Below are 20,630 nucleotides of genomic sequence, written 5' to 3'. Positions count from 1 at the left end.
TAGAAATATGTGTGTTTTTGGCACAGTTTCAAAGAATTCATTTTAACTATTGCCTCTTCAAGGCTTTTAGAAACTATTCTGCTATAATAACTCTATTTTGTAAGTTAAAGTAGTGAAGGAATACACATTATCCCAAATGAAAGGACCTTTGTTTCTGGTATTTCCCTTATTCGGAGGTTACAGTGAGAAGAATATTATACAGGTTTTGTTTTTTGTTTTTTGTTTTGAGACAGGGTCTTGCTCTGTCACCCAGGCTGGAAGGCAGTGGCGTCATCACAGCTCACTGCAGCCTTCTCCCAACTCTCCCACCCCTCCAAGTAGCTAGAACTACAGACACATGCCACCATGCCAGGCTAATTTTTTTTATTTTTTTATAGAGACAGTAATCTCACTGTGTTGCCCAGGATGGTCCTGAACTCCTGGGCTCAAGCTATCCTCCTCCCTCTACCTTCCAAAGTATTAGAATTACAGGCATGAGCCACTGCACCCGGCCTATACAGCTTTTTTCATCATTGTCCCCAGTCGTATTCTTTTCTAAGTGTTCCTCTTCTTTCTCTGTCTTTTTCATGGCTAAAGAGTAAATCGTCTCATCAGGGCTTACATTGCCATCAAGTCTCCTTTAGACACTACGGTTTACAACATTCTCATATTCTCTTCCAGCTTAACGCATTATTGCAAGGCTGCTTTTCACTGTGTCTCAAATTATCCCATGCGTCAACTTTTTTTTTTTTTTTTTTTTACATTCACAAAAGCTTTGCCATGAGGCTTGATCTTAGGGTGAAATTCTCAATAAAGAAGAAACCACATCGTAACCATTCAGAAGCACTGAAATCACTCATCTTTTTAGTGTCATTTAATGGACTAATCGTTCTTCATTTTCCTTTTCTTTTTTTCTTTTTTGGAGATGGAGTCTCGTTCTGTCATCCATGCTGGAGTGCAATGGCACGATCTCGGCTCACTGCAACTTCCATCTCCTGGGTTCAAGCAATTCTCCTGCCTCGGCCTCGCAAGTAGCTGGGATTACAGGTATCCGCCACCACATCTGGCTAATTTTTGTATTTTTAGTAGAGACAGGGTTTCACCATGTTGGCCAGGCTGGTCTTGAACTCCTGATCTCAGGTGATCCACCCACCTTGGCCTCCCAAAGTGTTGGAATTACAGGCATGAGCCACTGCGCCTGGCCTTCATTTTCTAATTTTGTCAGCCTTTGCCATTTCACTAAACTCAAATTTCTGTTCCTCAGACATAGTTTTCCAAACATCCAAAGTTTGACTGGATATATAAAATCTCCTTTGTGGAAAGTCAGTCTGACATCTTGCCTCTAGCTTTCCCGGGTCACCTTTAGCCATTTCTATGTTTTGGCTCTTCTGGTTCTTAGTTCCGACACAGCTCTTAGCTAATCAATTAAAAGATGCCAATCTAGCCAGGTGCGGTGGCTCACACCTGTAATCCCAGCACTTTGGGAGGCTGAGGTGGACAGATCACCTGAGGTCAGGAGTTGGAGACCAGCCTGGCCAATGTGGTGAAACCCCCTCTCAGCTAAAAACACAAAAATTAGCTGGGTGTGGTGTTAGGAACCTGAAATCCTACCTACTCAGGAGGCTGAGGCAGAAGAATCGCTTGAACCCAGAAGGCAGAGATTGCAGTGAGCAGAGATTGCACCATTACACTCCAGCCTGGGCACCAAGAGCAAAACTGTCTAAAAAAAAAAAAAAAAAAAAGCTGCCAATCTAAAGATACGATTATTTACTGTGTACCTAGAATAGTATACATCAACATCACCATCGTCATCATCGTCGTCGTCATCATCGTCGTCATCATTGTCGTCATGATCATCATCATAGCTATCATCATCATCATCATCATCATCATAGCTACCATTTATTGAAAACTATGATGTGTCATCTTCAAAGAACTTATCCTTTAGTTGGAGAGCCAAGATAACCATAACAATAATAAACATGGCCGGGCACAGTGGCTCATGCCTGTTATCCCAGCACTTTGGGAGGCCGAAGTGGGTGGATCATTTGAGGTCAGGAGTTCAAGACCAGCCTGACCAACATGGTGAAATGCTATCTCTATTAAAAATACAAAATTAGCTGGGCGTGGTGGCGCATGCCTGTAATGCCAGCTATCGGGAGGCTGAGACAGGAGAATCGCTTGAACCCAGGTGGCAGAAGTTACAGGGAACTGAGATCGCACACTGCACTCCAGCCTGGGCAACAAGAGTGAAACTCCATCTCAAAAATAAACAAATAAATAAATAAACAAAAAAATTTCACTTTTTATTCTATTAAACTCAACATACATATATTAATTGCCTACTCTGAGCCTGACCCTTTATTATATTCTAGAGAAAATGAAAATAAGCAACACATAATCCTCACCTTTGAAAAACTTAAAACATAATAGGTACAAAGTCAGTTCATAAATGTGCAATGTGAGTGGTATAAAATAACATCAGATAAAAATGAGCACTTCTGATGACTAATCAGGGGAGATTTTATGAAGGAGATGTCATCTGAATTGGACTTTGATGAATAAAGAAGACAGTTTTAATAATGAATATTAGTTTGGCCAAAGTGGATGAACATAATGTTCTCTAAGTCAACAATACAGATGGTCAACTGAGCAACAAAACAGAAGCTGCTGGTCAGACTAGTAGGCCCATTTAGGAGAGCAACAAGCCACTTTTGTGTGTTGGGGGGTGGGGGGGGAACAGGAGGCAAACACATGGCCTGCATTTATGTAATCAAATGGGTGAATTCAAAAGCTCTACAGATTTATTTACTCAATGGTGAATTGGATTAAAATTATATTCCATGCTCTTCCCTGGGCAATATGGTGCTTACACATAAAATGCCAAGATTGTCCTTCACCTTAAGGTATAATGGGAAGAAATAAAACTATCTACAAAGTCCCTTGAAAATTACACCTTTAAAATTGACAGTTGGACATCTTGAAAATTTAGACCACATCCCACGAATAAATTAGGCCATGATGGTCAAAAACTTATCCACCTCCTCCATCAGCAGCCGACATAACAGGTAATTCAAATTCTCACACTGAGTTTCACCATCAGATACCTTAGAGGACACCCCAGGTTTCTAAAAAAGAGCCCAGTGTAAAGTTTTCATTAGCAAATGCATGGAACTACCAGAGTTTGCATTCTAAGCTCCAGGAACTGAGGCTTTCTGAACCTTAAGATGACAAAATTAACTGACACAATTTTATAAATTCTGAGGTGAGCTTGGCATGCTGCAGGTCATCAGTCCATACCACCACCCAGGGAGCTAGCACTAATAACCAGCTTAGCTTCATCATATTCTGCAAAGATTGCAAAGCTCAGTCCCCTCCTCCACCCTCTACATGACATTTTCCATTGTCTTCATTTACATGGTCATTTTCCTCAGTTACTGAAGGTCAGCTGTCTGTCGGCCCTGCACTAGACACTGGGGACTCAGTAGTAAATAAGGTAGAGTTACCATTCTCCAGGAACCCACAGTGGAGTGGGCAGATAAGAAAGTCAGCAATTTTATGACAAAATGGTAAGTGCCAGAGTAGGGGCATGCACAGGGTGATGCAGAAGTAACAGAGATGGGGTCCAGGAGCATCAGAAGATGCTTTCCACCGGGCGCGGTGGCTCACGCCTGTAACCCTAGCAGTTTAGGAGGCCGAGGCAGGTGGATCACCTGAAGTCAGGAGTCCGAGACCAGCCTGGCCAACATGGTGAAACCCCATCTCTACTAAAAATACAAAAAATTAGCTGGACGTGGTGGCGGGCACCTGTAATCCCAGCTACTTGGGAGGCTGAGGCTGGAGAATCTTGAACCCAGGAGGCGGAGGTTGCAGTGAGCCAAGATGGTGCCATTTCACTCCAGTCTGGGCAACAAGAGTAAAACTCCATCTCAAAAAAAAAAAAAAAAAAAAAAATGCTTTCCAGAGCAGCCAATCCTGAGCTGAATATTAAAGAACAAGCAAATGCTAACCAGGCATCAAGGGAACCACGTGTGCAGAGTCACTAAGGCTTAGAACAAACTGCAAATAGATTAGTATCGCTGATACCAAAGACACATGTAGGGATGTAGCAGGCAGCGAAGCTGGGAAGATAGGAAGGGGCCAGATCATGAAGGTCCTTGCTTAGTAACAACATAAAAACTTATCCCCATGTATATACTCTAAGTCAAGTTATGTCAAATATATCTTGCATCCATGTTTTTATTGGCCCTCACAGTAAGTCTATATAAGTTGATCTGGTTGCCAACATTTAAGAATCATGAGCTTTAACACTAAAAACAAAAAAATTCAAATTTCTGCCTTCTTTCTAAAACTCAGAAGACAACACCAGACTCAAATCCCCAAATTCCCGATAGGTTGGAGCTAAGCAAAGGCTTCTGCTTTTAGATGGGAGACAGGCTTTCTGTTCTCCAGAGACATAGTCCCCCTTCCATTATTTCATCCCCAACTCGTTTATATTATGTGCCTGGCTCCTGAAGGCATCTATGTTTGCAAGTGCTGCTCTATGCCGGTTGGTCCATCTGATACAGCTTCTTAGAGTAAAGAGAGAAATAAATAATGGGTTTCCATGGGAATTGTCATGTCTTCAGTGGTTAAAGAATCTGTATTCAGTGTCAGAAGTCAAGGAAATACACAAACAAGCACATGGAAATGACTTAGGCTATACTTTAGAAGAAAGCAAGCAGGCCTATGATTAAATTATCTCAGAAACACAAAGCAGAGCATCATGTTTATAAGTGAGTTCTGCCCGGGCGCGGTGGCTCACATCTGTAATCCCAGCACTTTGGGAGGCCAAGGTGGGCAGATCACTTGAGGTCAGGAGTTCGAGACCAGCCTGGCCAACATCGTAGAACTCCATCTCTACTAAAAAATACAAAAATTAGCCAGGCGTGGTGGCACACGCCTGTAATCCCAGCTACTAGGGAGGCTGAGGCAGGAAAATCCCTTGAGCCTGGGAGCGGAGGTTGCAGTGGGCCAAGATTGCACCACTTCACTCTAACCTGGGCGACAGAGCGAGACTCCACCTCAAAAAAAAAAAAAAAGTGAGTTCTACATGTTAGTTCTAATGACTAATACCCAAAAAGGAAAGAGAAAATTCAAATAGAGTGACCTTTCAAAGACTTCAATACTATTTTACATAACAAAAAAATTATATCTAGGAATAAATATAACTAAAGAAAAGCAGGATTTAAAGAGAAAATCATAAAACTATTAAATGACATAAAGGAAAATCTAAATAACTCAAAGATACTCAATATTTTTCTATAAAAACACTTATTATTAAGTAGAACCATATTGCTATTTTTGTAGGTCGAAGTATTGGCAATTCCATATGATTCTACCTAAAAATAAATATGACCATTTCCCCCAAATTATAATATAATATGAACTCAGTGGAATTCCAATAAACATTCCAATGTGCTTTTTACGGAATTTGACAAGCAAAATCTGAAGTATAAAGTATCGCAGTATAAAGGGCCAAGAACAGTCAAGACCATTTCGAAAATGATCTGGTCAGGCCATACCATGTATCAAGATGTGTTAATATTAAGCAATCATAATTTAACTTATGTGGTACAGTGATAGACAAATAGGTCACTGTGAATAAATAAAGAGCCTAGAAACAGAACCACAAATACACAAATACACAAATACATGGGAGCTTCAACATAAAAAAATTCAGATAGTATCTGAGTAGAGCTGGCACAATAACTTAGTGGGAAAAGAAGATCTTATTCAATAAATGAGGCTGGGATCACTGGCTATTTATATGGTAAAAATTAGGTCCTTACTTCACACCATACACATACCCCTCCCCAAAAGAAAATCTAGATAGATTAAAAACCTAAATAAGAAAACACAAAATATTAAATGAATCTTTTAAACTGATTTTATGAAGAAAGTATACAAGGTGAATGCTTTATGATATCAGGGTAGGAAAAGATTTCTTAAGTAACAAAAAAGCACAAAGTATAATAAAAAAATACTGATAAATTTGATTATGTTAAAAAATGTAAAGCTTTGTATTAAAAATTCACCATGGCCAGGGACTGTGATGTACACCTGTAATCCCAACTACTCGGGAGGCTGAGGCTGGAGGATTACTTGAGCCTAAGAGTTCAAGGCTGCAGTGAGCTATGATCTTGCCACTGCAGTCCAGCCTGGGCAATAGAAACAGACCTCATCTCAATAAATAAGTAAATAAATAAAATAAAAATTTACCATAAGTGAAGTTTAAAAGACTGTTCATACAATGAAGGAAGACTTGAAATGTATTAAGCCAACAAAGAATTAGCATCCCAAACATAAAGAACCCTAAAATCATTGACAAAAACACAAATAGGACAATAGAAAAATGGGCAAAGGATAGAAACAGGCAATTCACCAAAAAAGAAACCTTGAATGGCCAATAAAAATATTTCGCCTGACTAGTAATCAGGGAAATGTAGATTAAAACCACAACAAGATACCTTTTCACATCAATCATTTTGCCATCAATTAAAAAGCATGGGCTGGGCGTGGTGGTTCACACCTGTAATCCCAGCACTTTAGGAGGCCAAGGCTGGTGGATCACCTGAGGTCAGGAGTTCAAGCCCAGCCAACATGATGAAACCCTGTCTCTACAAAAATACAAAAATTAGCCAGGTGCAGTGGTGGGCGCCTGTAATCCAAGCTACTCGGGAGGCCAAGACAGGAGAATCACTTGAACCCAGGAGGCAAAGTTTGCAGTGAACCGAGATTGCACCACTGCACTCCAGCCTGGGCGACAGCAACATTCCACCTCAAAAAAAAAAAAAAAAGGATAAATATAAAAGCATTGCTGAATGGGAAAACAGTCAAGTTGAAAAGGATATATAATCTATAATACCTGTTATTTTGAATTTTTAAGCACACAAAATAATAGTCTGTGTTCTGTAGAGATATGTACCTATGTAGAAAAAGTACAAAAGCATGCATGAGAATTTACACACCAATTTCAGGTACCTCTGGAGAGAGAGGGTAAAGGAAGGGATAAAGTATCTATAAATCTTATTTCCTATAAAAGACAGAGAGAAATGGGTCTATCTAAAGCAAACATGGCAAAATGTTGACCCCTGATCATCTTAATGGTTGACACATGGGTTATGTTTTTCCTGTACTTTAAAATTTTTGAAAAGTGCTCACAGTCAAAAAAATTAAAATTAAACTAAAAATAGAACCCCTTTAAAAAGGTATTTTCCTCGGCAGAACAGAGCCTGTATCCTAGGATTTGAGTCATATAAAGTGAATATCAACAGATTAAGGTATTAGAGAAAACAGGGGGAGACAACAATGAATTAAGTATGAACAAAAGATCTGAGGAATGAGACAAGCTATAAATCACTGCTTATTTTTGAAAGAAGGGAAATAAACAGCAAGAGTGGAGGATGAGCAAGGGCCTGATGACAGTTGTGAGCATTTGAGTGGCCTATCTGATGGGGACGCATCAGTGTCTCTGTGTCATTTGTTATAGTGCAATAGAGGGCACGTCAGAAAGAAGAGCTTTGCCCATTGAATTTGGACACCTTCTCACCCCATTTCCTCTCCTTCATGGACTAGAAAAAGGAATCTGTGCCAGATGATGTTAGCTCATGAGCATCCTGGCTACTATCTCTCACCTTTCATAATTACATGCTCTCCTTGAATCCAAGTCCTTTAACTGTATTTGCTCATGGTGCCAGCCCCCCCCTTTTTTTTTTTTTTTTTGGTCAATTTTTAGTAGAGATGGAGTCTCACTATGTTGCCCAGGCTGGCCTCAAACTCCTGGACTCAAGCGATCTGCCCACCTCAGCCTCCCAAAGTGCTGGGATTACAGGCATGAGTTGGGGATTTGAGTGATAGAAAATTGGCTGAGTTTCAGATCTGCTGCAATGGAGATGATTGTAATGATTGTAGGTAGCAAGATAGCTGCTATTATAAATGTTCATTGACCTCGAGCAACTGTACAGCCACACTTTTATTTTCTGTGATTGCCACTTACACTATATCTTACACTTCTCAAAGCTTCAATGCTTCCATTTAAGTTATCTTAATTGACCATGAAATAGGTGGAGCAGGTATTATTCTCATTTTACCGATAAGGAAATAACCCCAAAGAGATTAAGTGACTTAGCCAAGGTTCTGGGGAAGAGCTGTCATTTTTTCCTGTTATCTGGGTTTAAAATATTGGAATCACCTTGGACTCATCTCTCTCTTTTTCTATTGCTGTATCCAGTAAAGCACCAATTCCTACAGGTTGTTTCTACAAAGTGTCTGTTTCCATTTCTTCCTCTATACTTCCTGTCAAGCAGGAAGTTCCCACCATCTAGGTTTGAGACTTCATCATTCCTTGCCTGAATTACAACTGATGAGCAGAACTTGCAGATGCTATGCTTTCCTCATTCCAGTCCAGCCTGTATTCTCCTTCTAGACTGAACGTCCTTAAATGTCGCTTTCACTATGCTCAGAAATCTTCATGATTCCCTTTCCTTTTACATTTAATTGAAACTCCTCAACCAGGATTTCAAAGCTCTCCTTAATCTGAATTCGCCTTTTCCAGTCACCTACTCAAAACAGGTCTTTGGAAATAAAAATGGCTAATACACACATGAAAAAATGTTCAAAGAAATACAAATTAAAACCATCATTTTCATCTATCAAATCAGCAAAGTTTTGTGTTTTTTATTTTTTAGACGATACTGCTCATTCTCCACTCTTGCTATTTATTTCCCTTCTTATGAAAATACGCATGTTATTACCCTCATAATTTGTCTCCATCCCTCAGATCTTTTGTTCATACTTAATTCATTGTTGTCTCCCCTGGTTTCTCTACTACCTTAATCTGTTGATGCTCACTTTGTAATTCCCCAAAACTAGAATTTGTAGGCAAGGATTTCTTTTGCTTGACAGTTTGTCACCAGTATCTAGAATAGTGTCTAGGACATAATAGGAGCTAAAAAAATATTTGTTATATAAATGAACAAACTGTGTTTTCAGAAAATACACTTTAGAAAGACTAAAGAAACAACATTTGGGAGGTGAGACTGTAGGTGTTTGGAGTTTGTGCGTTTTTTACATTTCTTTCTTTCTTTCTTTTTTTGAGATGGAGACTTGCTCTGTCACCCAGGCTGGAGTGCAGTGGCACCATCTTGGCTCACTGTAAGCTCCACCTCCCGGGTTCAAGCGATTCTTCTGCCTCAGCCGTCCGAGTAGCTGGGACTACAGGTGCAAGCCACCATGCCCAGCTAATTTTTGTATTTTTAGTAGAGCTGGGGTGTCACCATATTGGCCAGGCTAGTCTCAAACTCCTAGACCTCGTGATCTGCCCACCTCAGCCTCCCAAAGTGCTGGGATTACAGACATGAGTCACTGCGCTCACTGTTTACATTTCTTTAATAGTAATTATATATATGGATGGGGTACCGTGTGATGTTTTAATATTAATACATGTATACAATGGGAAAGATCAAATAAGCCTGATTAGCATACTCATCACCTCAAATATCATTTCTCTGTGGTGGGAACACTTCAAATCCTCCCTTTTGGCTATTTTGAAGTGCGCATTATTTTTAACTGTTGTCACTTTGCTGTGTAATAGAATGCCAGAACATATTCCTCTTATCTAACTGTAACTTTGTACCCAGTGACCAATATCTTCTCTTTCTGTATCCACCTGTCCCCACCCCAGCCTCTGGTAGCCATCACTCTACTCTTTACATCTGTGAGTTCAACTTTTTTAGATGCCACGTATAGGTGAAATCATGCAGCATTTGTCTCTCAGTGCCTGGCTTATTTCGCTCAACATAATGTCCTCTAGGTTCATCCATATTGTCATAAATGACAGAATTTCCTGTTGTTTTTTAAGGCTGTAGTATTCCATTGTGTATATACACCAGATTTTTAAAATCTATTCATCCATTGATGGACACATAGGTTGCCTCCATATCTTGGTTCTTGTGAATAATGCTGCAATAAACATGGGAATGCAGACATCTCTTCAGCATACTGATTTCAATTTCTTTGGATAGATAACCAGTAGTGGGATTGCTAGATCACATAGCAGTTTTCTTTTTAGTTGTTTGAGAGGCTCCATATGGTTTTCCAAAATGACCGTACTAATTTATAATGCCACCAACTATGTATAAGGGGACCCTTCTCTCCACACCCTCGTCAACACTTGTGATCTTTAATCTTTTTGATAATAGCTAATCTCATAGGTGTGAGGTGCTACCTCATTTGTTTTTTTCTTTTTTTTTTTTTTTTTTTGAGACAGAGTCTCACTCTGTCACCTAGGCCAGAGTGCAGTGGCACGATCTTGGCTCACTGCAACCTCTGCCTCCCAAGTTCAAGTGATTCTCCTGCTGCAGCCTCCTGAGTAGTTGGGATTACAGGCATGCGTCACCACACCCCGCTAATTTTTGTATTTTTGGTAGAGATTGGCTTTCATCATGTTGGCCAGGCTGGTCTTAAACTCCTGACCTCAGATGATCCGCCCACCTCGGCCTCCCAAAGTGCTGGGATTACATGCGTGAGCCACTTGCACCTGGCCTCATTTGGTTTTGATTTACATTTCTGTGATTAGAGATGGTGAGTATTTTTTTTTCATATATCTACTGGCCATCTGTCTTCTTTTGAAAAATGTCTATTCAATTTCTTTGCCCATTTTTAAACAGGATTATTGGTTTTCCTGTTATTGAGTAATTTGAGTTCCTTGTATATTTTGGATATTGGCTCCTTATCTGATGAATGATTTGCAAATATTTTTCCCAATCTGTTAGTTGTCTCTTCACTCTATTAATTGTGTCTTTTGCTGTGCAAAAGCTTTTTAGTTTGATGCAATCCCATTTGCCTATTTTTGCTTTCGTTGCCTGTGCTTTTGGGGTCATAGCCAAGAAATCTCTTCCCAGACCAATATCATGGAGTTTTTCCCCCAAATTTTCTTCTAGTAGTTTTATAGTTTCAGGTCTTACATTTAAGTTTTTAATCCATATTGAGTTCATTTTTATATAAGGGATAAGAGAAGGGTCCATTTTCATGTTTCTGTATGTAGATATCCAGTTTTCCCAACACCATTTATTAAGGAGACTATCCTTTCCCCATTGCGTGTTCTTGGCACCTTGTCAAAAATCAATTGACCATAGATCTTTGGGTTGATTTCTGGGCCCTCGCTTATTCCATTGGTTGATGAATCTGTTTTTATAACAGTACCATGCTGTTTTGATTATCATAGCTTTGTAATATTACATTTTCTTTTTTTATGCTTTCAAATGTTTCTCAAGTTTTCTATATTAAGTACATCTTTCATAATCAGGAGAAATACACAAACTATTTAAACTAACGAAATACAGCCTATAGTCTGGCCAGGCCTGTTTTATCACTATCCTGGAACAATTACTCAATCCTGTTTATTTCTACATCATGCCATTTCTCATGCTTTCCTTTCTCACTTCACCTCTGACAATCTTTCAAACCTCAACTCGAGGCCCACCTCTTCTATGCAGCCTTCCCCAAGTGCACCCTTCCTTACTGATCTCCTTCCCTGTGCCAGACTTTCCACTTAATTAGTTATACTGTGCTACATTCACTCATTCTCATTCATTAAATATTTTCTATTTGCTGGCTTGTGTGTGTGAGTGTATGTGTTGAGCATGTGAGGGAGAGAGAGAATGTATATGTGTGTGTTTGGTATGAATTAATTTTTCCTTCTCAACAGATACCATGTCTTAGCCTGACCACATCTTAGCCTGCTGTTTTTTTGGTAACATGAACTGATGGCAGAGTAAATGCTCAACAAACACTTGGTGATAGTACAAGGTATTGAAGCTTCAAGGTCTTGAAGCCTTTCAGGGGTCTGAAAATTCTTGGGGCTCCTTCTACTATACAATGCTCTGTAGTAACCCTTAAGCTTACATTTACTGAGCACTTACTAGGTGCCATGGGCTTGCCATTTATTTTTTCATTTATAGAGTAAGAATTACTTTCATTTTTATCTTAAGATTAAGGAAACTGAAACTTAGAAAGATCAAGTAACTTGCTTAAGTGACAAAGCTTGAAGCGCTAAGGCATGGATTAAAACACAGCCCAGGCAAGCTCGTTATCACTAGGCTATATTGACTCACCAGGCTTTATGACAAATGAAATATTATTTCCTTTGACCCATATGCCACAAATGTGCTTTCAGTCAAACTGCATGCTCTTGGTGAAGTTACTTAACCTCACAGAATCTCAGTTTCCTCGTTTGTAAGAGGAAGACATTGTTAGCTGACAGACTGGTTGTAAATGTCAAGGTACGAAAGTGTGTCACATAATGCCGAGCACATAGAGGGCGTTGAGTCAATAATAGTTGTTATTATTAGATATGCTGCCTTCTTGATATCTGCAACTTTCAAGCTGGGCATGGCAGCTGCCTCGCGTTTCTTTCTACAGGGTGGGTGGATCTGCATCTCCGAAGCTGAGGATCACAGCTCTGCTGGGTGGTGAAGGTGCTATTAGAAAGCTTGTAAAAAAAAAAAAAAAAGAAGGAAAGAAAAGCAAAAGAAAGCCTGGACCCAGAGAAAACAAATAATCAACCCTGCCCCAGGTTCACTAGAGCTCGGATTTCCTTGTCTGAATGCATAATGATAGGAAGAAGGCTGTGTTACAGAAGTAGCTGTTTTTTGTTTGTCATCCAGGCCCACTAATCTAAACATCTCACACTCCTCAGGAATTATTTTAGGACCAGGAAGCAGCACGCTGTTTATTGAAAGAGTCACAGAAGAGGATGAAGGTGTCTATCACTGCAAAGCCACCAACCAGAAGGGCTCCGTGGAAAGTTCAGCATACCTCACTGTTCAAGGTAAACAGCTGCTTAAGAAAGCAACAAGAAATTGGTCAGACATCTATTTCCCTGTTTGTTTAACTTTCCACCTCCCAGTCTCCTGCTGCCCACTCCAGTCTGTTCCTTTCCCTGACCTCCTTCTCCCCTCTCCCTGCCACTCCGGGAAGGGACTGTCTGGTTCTGTCTGGCAAAGCAGAAGGTGAAGACACTGGCTGGCCATCCTTGAGAGCCCAAAATCTGAACGCGGTGTCTGTGGGAGAAGTCGTTCCCAGAAGAAAGGAAACCCAGTTCTCACCGTGTGATGATGCCCTGCCACAGAGAGTGGCCAGAGTAGTCCACACCTGTGAGAGAGACGTCCAAGAAGGAAGAAAAGGGAGGGGGTAGGTGAGGAGGGGGAACTCGCACACTTAAAATTGTTCATTTGTTTTCCTTTTCTAATTCCCAGGAGTTAGACATATGCTGCTATTCCAAATGCTTTAATAAGCTGGCTTTTAAAATGAAGTGTGCTGTAATATTTTATCAGAGAGAAGCAACACGTAATCAACAGACCACATTTAAGAAAAATATTACAAGTGCTTCCTCTTTATAGGTCTCAGACAGTTTGCTCAGCAGCAAAATACAAAGAGGCCTAATCCTGCCCTGGCTATGGCCATGTGGCTTACATTTGGAAAACAGTTTCAACCTCAATTTCAATTCTCTAATGCTAAGAATCATCCAAAACATAAAATTTACAACATCATAAAATATCAGATTGGCACCTCTTAGATGTAAATATCTGTGGCATATTGAGGTTTGACGTGAAAAGATGGAATTTGTTCAGTAGCCTATTTCCAAATGCTAACCAGTGGACTTCAGAATATGCAAGTATTTTGCGGGGAGGAACTAGGAAGAAGGCAATGTAATTCAGTTTCTTTCCCCCTGAAACTTACATTGCTTAAATATTTTAACTCTGAGAATTCAAACCCCTTTAAAACAGAACATCATCTCTATTCTTTTACAAGGAGATGATTTAAAGAGCACCCTGAAAGTCTGAAACTGCTCTGCCACAAATTTATACTTCCAGAAAAACTGAGAGGGTAGCATTCCCCAAATACCTTTAGTAATGGTTTTGTCTCCCAAATAATCCTTGTTCTAAAATATTATGTTCACTTTTCTGTTCGCTCATACAGAAACAGTTTATTAGCATCTCTGTTTAACACCTTCTTCCCCAGATGGCTGCTAATCTGTCTTTTAACAGGCACCCCAGACATACAGCCCTCAGGAATGGCCATGTTGGGCCAGGGAACACAGAGAGCAAGGAGACCTCACTAATCCTCAGAGCAAATGTCATTTCCCCCATATCCTCCCAACAACCCCGTGAGATACACAGAGCAGTGATAAACCTCCAGAGAGGTCTGAACTGACTCAACTAACTCATACAGTCTAGTCATGGCAGACCGGAGGAGAAAACTGAGCTTTTCTCAGACTCCCCTCCCCTCACCCCATGACTGCCTTCCCCTGTGCCCACCCCTCTACCAGGGAATATGGGGCAGCAATGGCTGGACTCTGATGGCCTGGGAGGAGCCTGGCTGTGAAGCAGTGCTGTTTTTGCGTGTTTGTAGTTCTCCCCAAAGTCTTGACTTCCTTCCCTTTTCTGCCAGGTTAATCTGGGTTTCTCAGAAGCCAGTGTGCTTAAAATTGTGCATTTACGACATCTGTGAGTTTCTTCTCCCCACCTTCAGAACCACCACCCTTCTGTTCGCCAGCAGTCTGCTCTGCAGGAGGCCTGCTATTATTCTTTCACTGCTCCAGGCCAGATCAGCAGCACCGGGGTCCTTCCAGATTGGATTAGAGTCAGTCTTTTGGCCATTGGTGAGCTCGACTTGCCACATAACGCCAAGCATGGCCTCTGTTTGTGATGTTAGTGCATCCTGGAATGTCTTTTGTACAGGCTCCATTCCCTATTCCAGCCAAATCCTTCTTGTGCTCTCAGGCCAGCTGAAATGCTTTCTGCCCTGGACTATCCTCCAGGATGAACAGCTGACGCAGATACTCATTCTCTGCTCTCTCACTCCCCACTTCTGGAATCATTAGTCAGTACTTATTTTATTCTGCCTTTTAATATTATTTTGGCGTTGATATGCTTCTCTTCCCTACCAAATTATAAACTTTTGAGACAGTACTGTCTGACATATCTTTGTATCCCATACACATGCCCAGCACTTAGCACGAAACATTTATTTAGTACCTTTATGTGCAGGCACTGTGCTGGACACGTGACATACTTAATCCTATTAACCTTGTAAGAATTTGAAGCAGTCAATAGTAGTATCTTCAGTCTACAGATGGGAAGACAGAAGCTCAAAGAAGTTAAATAACTTGCCCAAAGTTGCACAAAGACTACGTGGTGAGGCTGAAACGTGAGTCCATGTAAACCTCAGAATATTTTCACCGTTGCTCCACTCTTCTCATTCCTGAGGTGCCTGAGGAAGTTGTCTGCAAGGACTTAGGATAAAATTGAGCAAAAGCACTCTTCTAGTGATCCTGTTATTTTTATTTTCTCCATTTCTCTTATGTTTACATGCCTCTAGACTTCCTACGCTGATTCCTTTTCTCATTAATGTTATGCTTCTCTGAAAAGTCAGATGTTAAGAATACTGCATTACTGATCATTTCTTTTTTTTTTTTTTTGTATTTTTTTTTAGTAGAAACGGGGTTTCACCGTGTTAGCCAGGATGGTCTCAATCTCCTGACCTCGTGATCTGCCCATCTTGGCCTCCCAAAGTGCTGGGATTACAGGCTTGAGCCACCGCGCCTGGCCCTACTGATAATTTCTAAACCTTTCTGTTAGCCATATCATTTACTCTTGTGAAAAGTGGAGGTAATTTTCACTTGAATTGCCCATATTGGTTGCCACATATATATAATATATGGCATATATAATGGAATATGTAAACATATATTCCATTCTGTTGTTCATTATTGCCCCCAACTGCCATGATTTTGAACTCTGTGTCTGCTTGTTGTAGTTTGTTGGCCTTCTCCTTTGCTCTCTTTTGTAAGAGTGATGGCTATGTCCAACCTTTTTTGCTTAAAAATTGTAGTTAGCTGAAAACATGGACTATGTGATTGGCAATCACCCAGCCACACCTGAAATATTGTGCCCATTTATAAAAGAAACAAATAAGTAGAGCTATATCCTGGATATGAATAGGATAGTGCCAGAAAAGAGGATACTTAGTCCAAAAAAGAGACAACATGAGGGTAACAAGATTGTTGTCTTCAAATACTTAAGGAGCTTTCGGACAGAAGAGGCATGTAACCCATTCTTTGACACACCAGAAAAGATAACTAGAACCAAGCGAAGGGAGATGGTAGTGAAATCTCCAAGAGTCAGGTTTCAAGTCTATATAAGAATATAATTTTGCACAGGAAGAAATTTTGAATGTTAATAGTATGTGGACCTTAGAAAAGCTTGCATGTATGAGTCCGATGCAGTGTCTTGAATGGAAGTAGTTTGGGTTCACTGGATTAAAATTTGATCCTGGGATGCTGTTCACAACAGCTGAATACGATACCTGCTCAGTAATTTTATAATTGAAATGGGACTCTTCTTCTAGAGTCATTGTTCTTACCACCCTGGTAGCTAAGAAACATTCCCTAGATTTAGACTTTATTTCCTGTTAGATGCATATGGACCCTCACACTGACCTATCTTGTCAAATTGAGTTTAGGAAATGAAACCAAGCGAACAAGTTGTGTCTGTGGCTATGTTTAACAGATTTAAAGAGGTTGGTGAATTAGCCAGGAAGGAAACTGTCTGCTCTTTTTATTTCCTTTGAAAAAGGATTCTTATACCCACAGATAAAACAATGTGTTATTTTTGTATCTGTAAAGGATGAATGAACTGTGGAGTCAAAGTACCTTCTTTAAATAATCACAGGTCTTGTTTGGTTTGGACCTAGCGCCAGCACGAGGACACATGAAGCGCTCAAAGGGGAAATTCCATATCAAAACCGACAACAGAAGTGTTAGTAACCAAAATCATTTCTGAAATTAACATAGCGCTCAATAGCCCTGGAACTCAATGGGGCTGTTACAGTTTCATCCAAGGACTTAAGCTATGCTTTATAATTATTATTGCAAATAACCACAATATATATAAGAACATTCTTTTTTTATTTTTTATTTTTATTTTATTTTATTTTATTTTTTGAGACACAGTCTTGCTCTGTCAGCCAGGCTGGAGTGCAGTGGCACGATCCCGGCTCATTGCAACCTCTGCCTCCCGAGCTCAAGCAATTCTTCTGCGTCAGCCTCCCGAGTAGCTGGGATTACAGGCGTGTGCCACCACGCCTGGCTAATTTTTGTATTTTTAGTAGAGACAAGGTTTCACCATATTGGCCAGGCTGGTCTCGAACTCCTGACCTCAGGTAATCCACCCACCCCCCACCTCCCAAACTGCTGGGATTACAGACGTGAGCCATTGCGCCCCGCCAAGAACATTCTTATATCAGATTTAGGCCTTACTATATTTCAGTATCATTTATAAGTACATAGGAGAAGACAACTTGAAGAAGAACAACTATCATTTTAAGCATTTTTTAAAGATGATTGACGGATACAAAAATCACAAAAGCACAAAAGGACTATGTCAGGGTCCTGCAGTCTAAATGCTGGTCATGGCATTAGAGGCTGATATGCAAACGATTGCACGTTGTCACTTGCTTGAGAAAGGACTCATCCAGTAGAAAGTAGACACTATGTTCCCTAATAAATTAAATTCCAAAAGTCAAGAATAGAAAAAACTGAAAACAATATGGCCGTGGGTCTTCAGTCACTCCTTTGTATTGTCCTTGGCCAGCTATCAGTTTTCGGTTCTCCATTTTGACCTTCCTCTGATCCCTGACTGACCTCCTTCCACGTTAGCTCCTCTCTTCCTGAATCCTGCCCCCAAATTCACTCCTATGACTATCCTGGCAGTGAGAAAGGATGTGATAAACTAATTCGCATGAATATGTTGGGGATTGATGTTACGCCTCTCATGGGTGTTGGCTATTTAGAAAGGTTTCCCGAGGAGAGAGCAGTGCTCAAAACAGAGATGAACCAGCTGGCAATAATGCCAATAGGAGGGCTGAGGGACAGGGATACACATGCCTTTATACTTCACATCTAACCAGTGACATAAAGCTGGCCTTGATCAAGAAGAATTTAAAAAAAAAAAAAAATGGTGATGGAATTCAGTTAGGCTGATTTGAGGTCTTTGTAGAGAGTTCTTGAGGCAAAATAATTTAAACTCAAAAGATACTCATCTTAATTCCTTCTGTAGAAACTAGACTGGCATAAAACTGCATTGGGTATTATAGAAGTGGGTGTTAGGCCTAGGGAACTTGGTGCTGGGCTCTTTGAGGGCCTGGGACCATGTAATTAATATCTTGCACTTATAGAACATGAAGTGCACTATTTTATGCACATCCATAATCCTACTTAAGTTTTGCAATAATCCTATAGGTACAAGGAAGTACAGTTAGTTAAAAGTGAGAATCTAGGCACAAAAAGGTTAAGTGACTTGTCCAGAGTTACACAGCTAGGAAATGGCAGAGCTGAGAATTGGAACCATGTTCAACCATCCTGCTCTATTGCATCTCAACTCTAAGGTAGCACAGCACGGTGGTTAAAAAGACCCACTCTAAAGCCGGATGCCTCACTCTTCATGAGCTGCATAACCTTTGCCAAGTTCCTTACCTTCCTGGTGCTTCCAGTCTCTCGTTGTAAAATGGGCATGCTAATGATGGTATACCAGTCTTTATAGGGTTGTTGTAAGGATTAACACATTTAAAACAGCATCTGGCATATAATAAAAATTTTGTAACTGTTAGCTAACATTACCATTTGTTAATACGATATACCAAATTGCATTTCAACAGAAGTTATACTTTTCCTGGACTCAACTAGTAGGTCACTTAAAAGGTGTTCTAAGCCACAGAATTCCTGTTTGACTTAAGGATTTGTTAATACGATATACCAAATTCCATTTCAACAGAAGTTATACTTTTCCTGGACTCAACTAGTAGGTCACTTAAAAGGTGTTCTAAGCCACAGAATTCCTGTTTGACTTAAGGATTTAACTTGTGAAAAAAGAAATGTGTTCCAGAACTAATGTCACATAACAGCAATTTAAATATCCTTACTTAAAAGTACTCTTGAAAATGTACTTGAAATTTAATGGGAATACAGCATTTCCATACATCACTGTCCTTTGGAGTAGTTCCAAATTGGTGTACATAGATTCCTAAAAAACTTCATCAACAGTAACAAAGGTCTGCAGGCCTATTTTAACATTTCAATAGGCTCTAGAGAAACCATATTGTAAGGTTACTTGGATTACGATGACTGGGTTTTAGATAGAAGGAGATGACACTGGTTGAGTGACTCGTGTTGCTCAGGGTTCTTGCGAGTCAGGTCAAAGTGCATCTGAGTAATTTTCTTTTCATCCATACCTAAATCTTTATGGAGACTTCCTCTGAGTCAATGCTGGAGACTCAAAGCGAACAAGAAACATGTCCTTCTCTTGAGGTTCTAATAGGTTAATGGGCAATAAACCCACATAAGTAGTTACTCAAATTATAATAACAATAGAACCAGAGAATAACATCTAAACTAACCACTAGGGTCAGGCAAATTTCTCAGGGAAGTGGTGGACCAGTTGTTTGCAGAAATTGATAAGTACTTAGGTCCAAATCTGATTTGTTTCAGAAAGAAAAGGCAAATTGTATTAAATAATACATGCCATGTGTTTGGATGGAAAAAAAAAAGATACCCTGCACTTGAGGTCCAAAAAGTGATATGGAAAAAAAAAAAGAAAAGGGTTGGGGTAAGGGGTGTAGATGGAGAAACAGCAAGTGTGGGAGAGCGAGAAAGGAAGGGAGGGAGGGAGAGAGAGAAGGGAAAGAAGGAAGGAAGGAGGGGAGGAGAAGGAAAGAAGGGAGGGAGGGAGGAAAGGAAGGAAGGAAGGAAGGAAGGAAGGAAGGAAGGAAGGCTTGCTTCAAAATGATAGCTAACACTAGGTTTACACAATTCACGTATGAGGAAGGGGCTGTTATCTCTACTTTGTAAGGATGAGGAAACTGGGGCACAGAGTACCTGCCCTTTCCTGATGAAACCTGTGTTCGGTCCCTAAGTGAAGGCAGGCCCTGGGCCAAGGTGCTCTGGTCTGGTCTTTTGCTTGGGGTGTTTCCTTAACTCCTTGGGAAACTGGTTATATTGCATGAGCTGAGTTGGTTGGCTCTGCTGCCCTCCCATTCATGCGGTCTGATGCCACACAGTGCCATACGTCAGGGCTGGTGTGATGCCGCCCATGGTCTCATGCAGCCCAGGCCGTGTGTACAGAGAGCTACTGTTGCTATCAGGAAAGCTCAGGACACTGTGCAGCTGCAGAGACTTCAGGCAAGATACATACCCCTTCAGAACTCAGACCATCCCTGGTGTGGCATCTCCCCTCCCTATTCCAAAAGGGATGGTATAAAGCTTGGGAGAGTAATTGACGTGGAATGCTCTGTGCAACCAGGTCAACTGTCTGTCATAGATACAGTTATCATACACTCTTTAAATTGGCTATATTCTTGTCAGTATCCCAAATAAAAGTAACCTTGTACTGTGTCCTGATGCTGGCCTTTCACACACATCATGCGGGAGCCATGTCCCTGAGACCCAGTGCTAACTCCTAGTTACTGTCAAATCCCACCCACATTTCCCTGGCCTCTTTCCCCTCCTATGTGCAGCTGGGTTATCTCATGCACTTAGCTCATCAGCTGTCACC

General features: G+C 40.5%; 1 protein-coding gene across 6 annotated transcripts in view; it reads left to right on the top strand.

Annotated features, from left to right (window-relative positions):
• FLT1 (fms related receptor tyrosine kinase 1) overlaps positions 1-20,630 on the top strand; it is a 196,101-nt gene that overhangs the window by 125,872 nt on the left and 49,599 nt on the right. For 4 of the 6 annotated variants that reach the window (XR_013407803.1, XR_013407805.1, XR_013407804.1 and 1 more), the window contains exon 15: positions 12,719-12,850. Coding sequence is in view for 2 of the 6 variants with exons in the window: in XM_001117928.5 (XP_001117928.4) it covers positions 12,719-12,850 (132 nt within the window). In the remaining 4 variants the exon portion in view is untranslated. Of the gene's footprint in view, positions 1-1,509; positions 1,722-1,761; positions 2,315-12,718; positions 12,851-20,630 lie in introns of those variants that run through there. The other 2 variants (XR_013407806.1, XM_077974134.1) reach the window with 2 other exon arrangements.

Source organism: Macaca mulatta, chromosome 17, assembly GCF_049350105.2.
Source record: "Macaca mulatta isolate MMU2019108-1 chromosome 17, T2T-MMU8v2.0, whole genome shotgun sequence".
In the NCBI taxonomy this organism is placed as follows: Eukaryota; Metazoa; Chordata; class Mammalia; order Primates; family Cercopithecidae; genus Macaca; species Macaca mulatta.
Note: the sequence above shows the minus strand (reverse complement) of the source record. Positions and strands in the feature narration are given on the sequence as shown.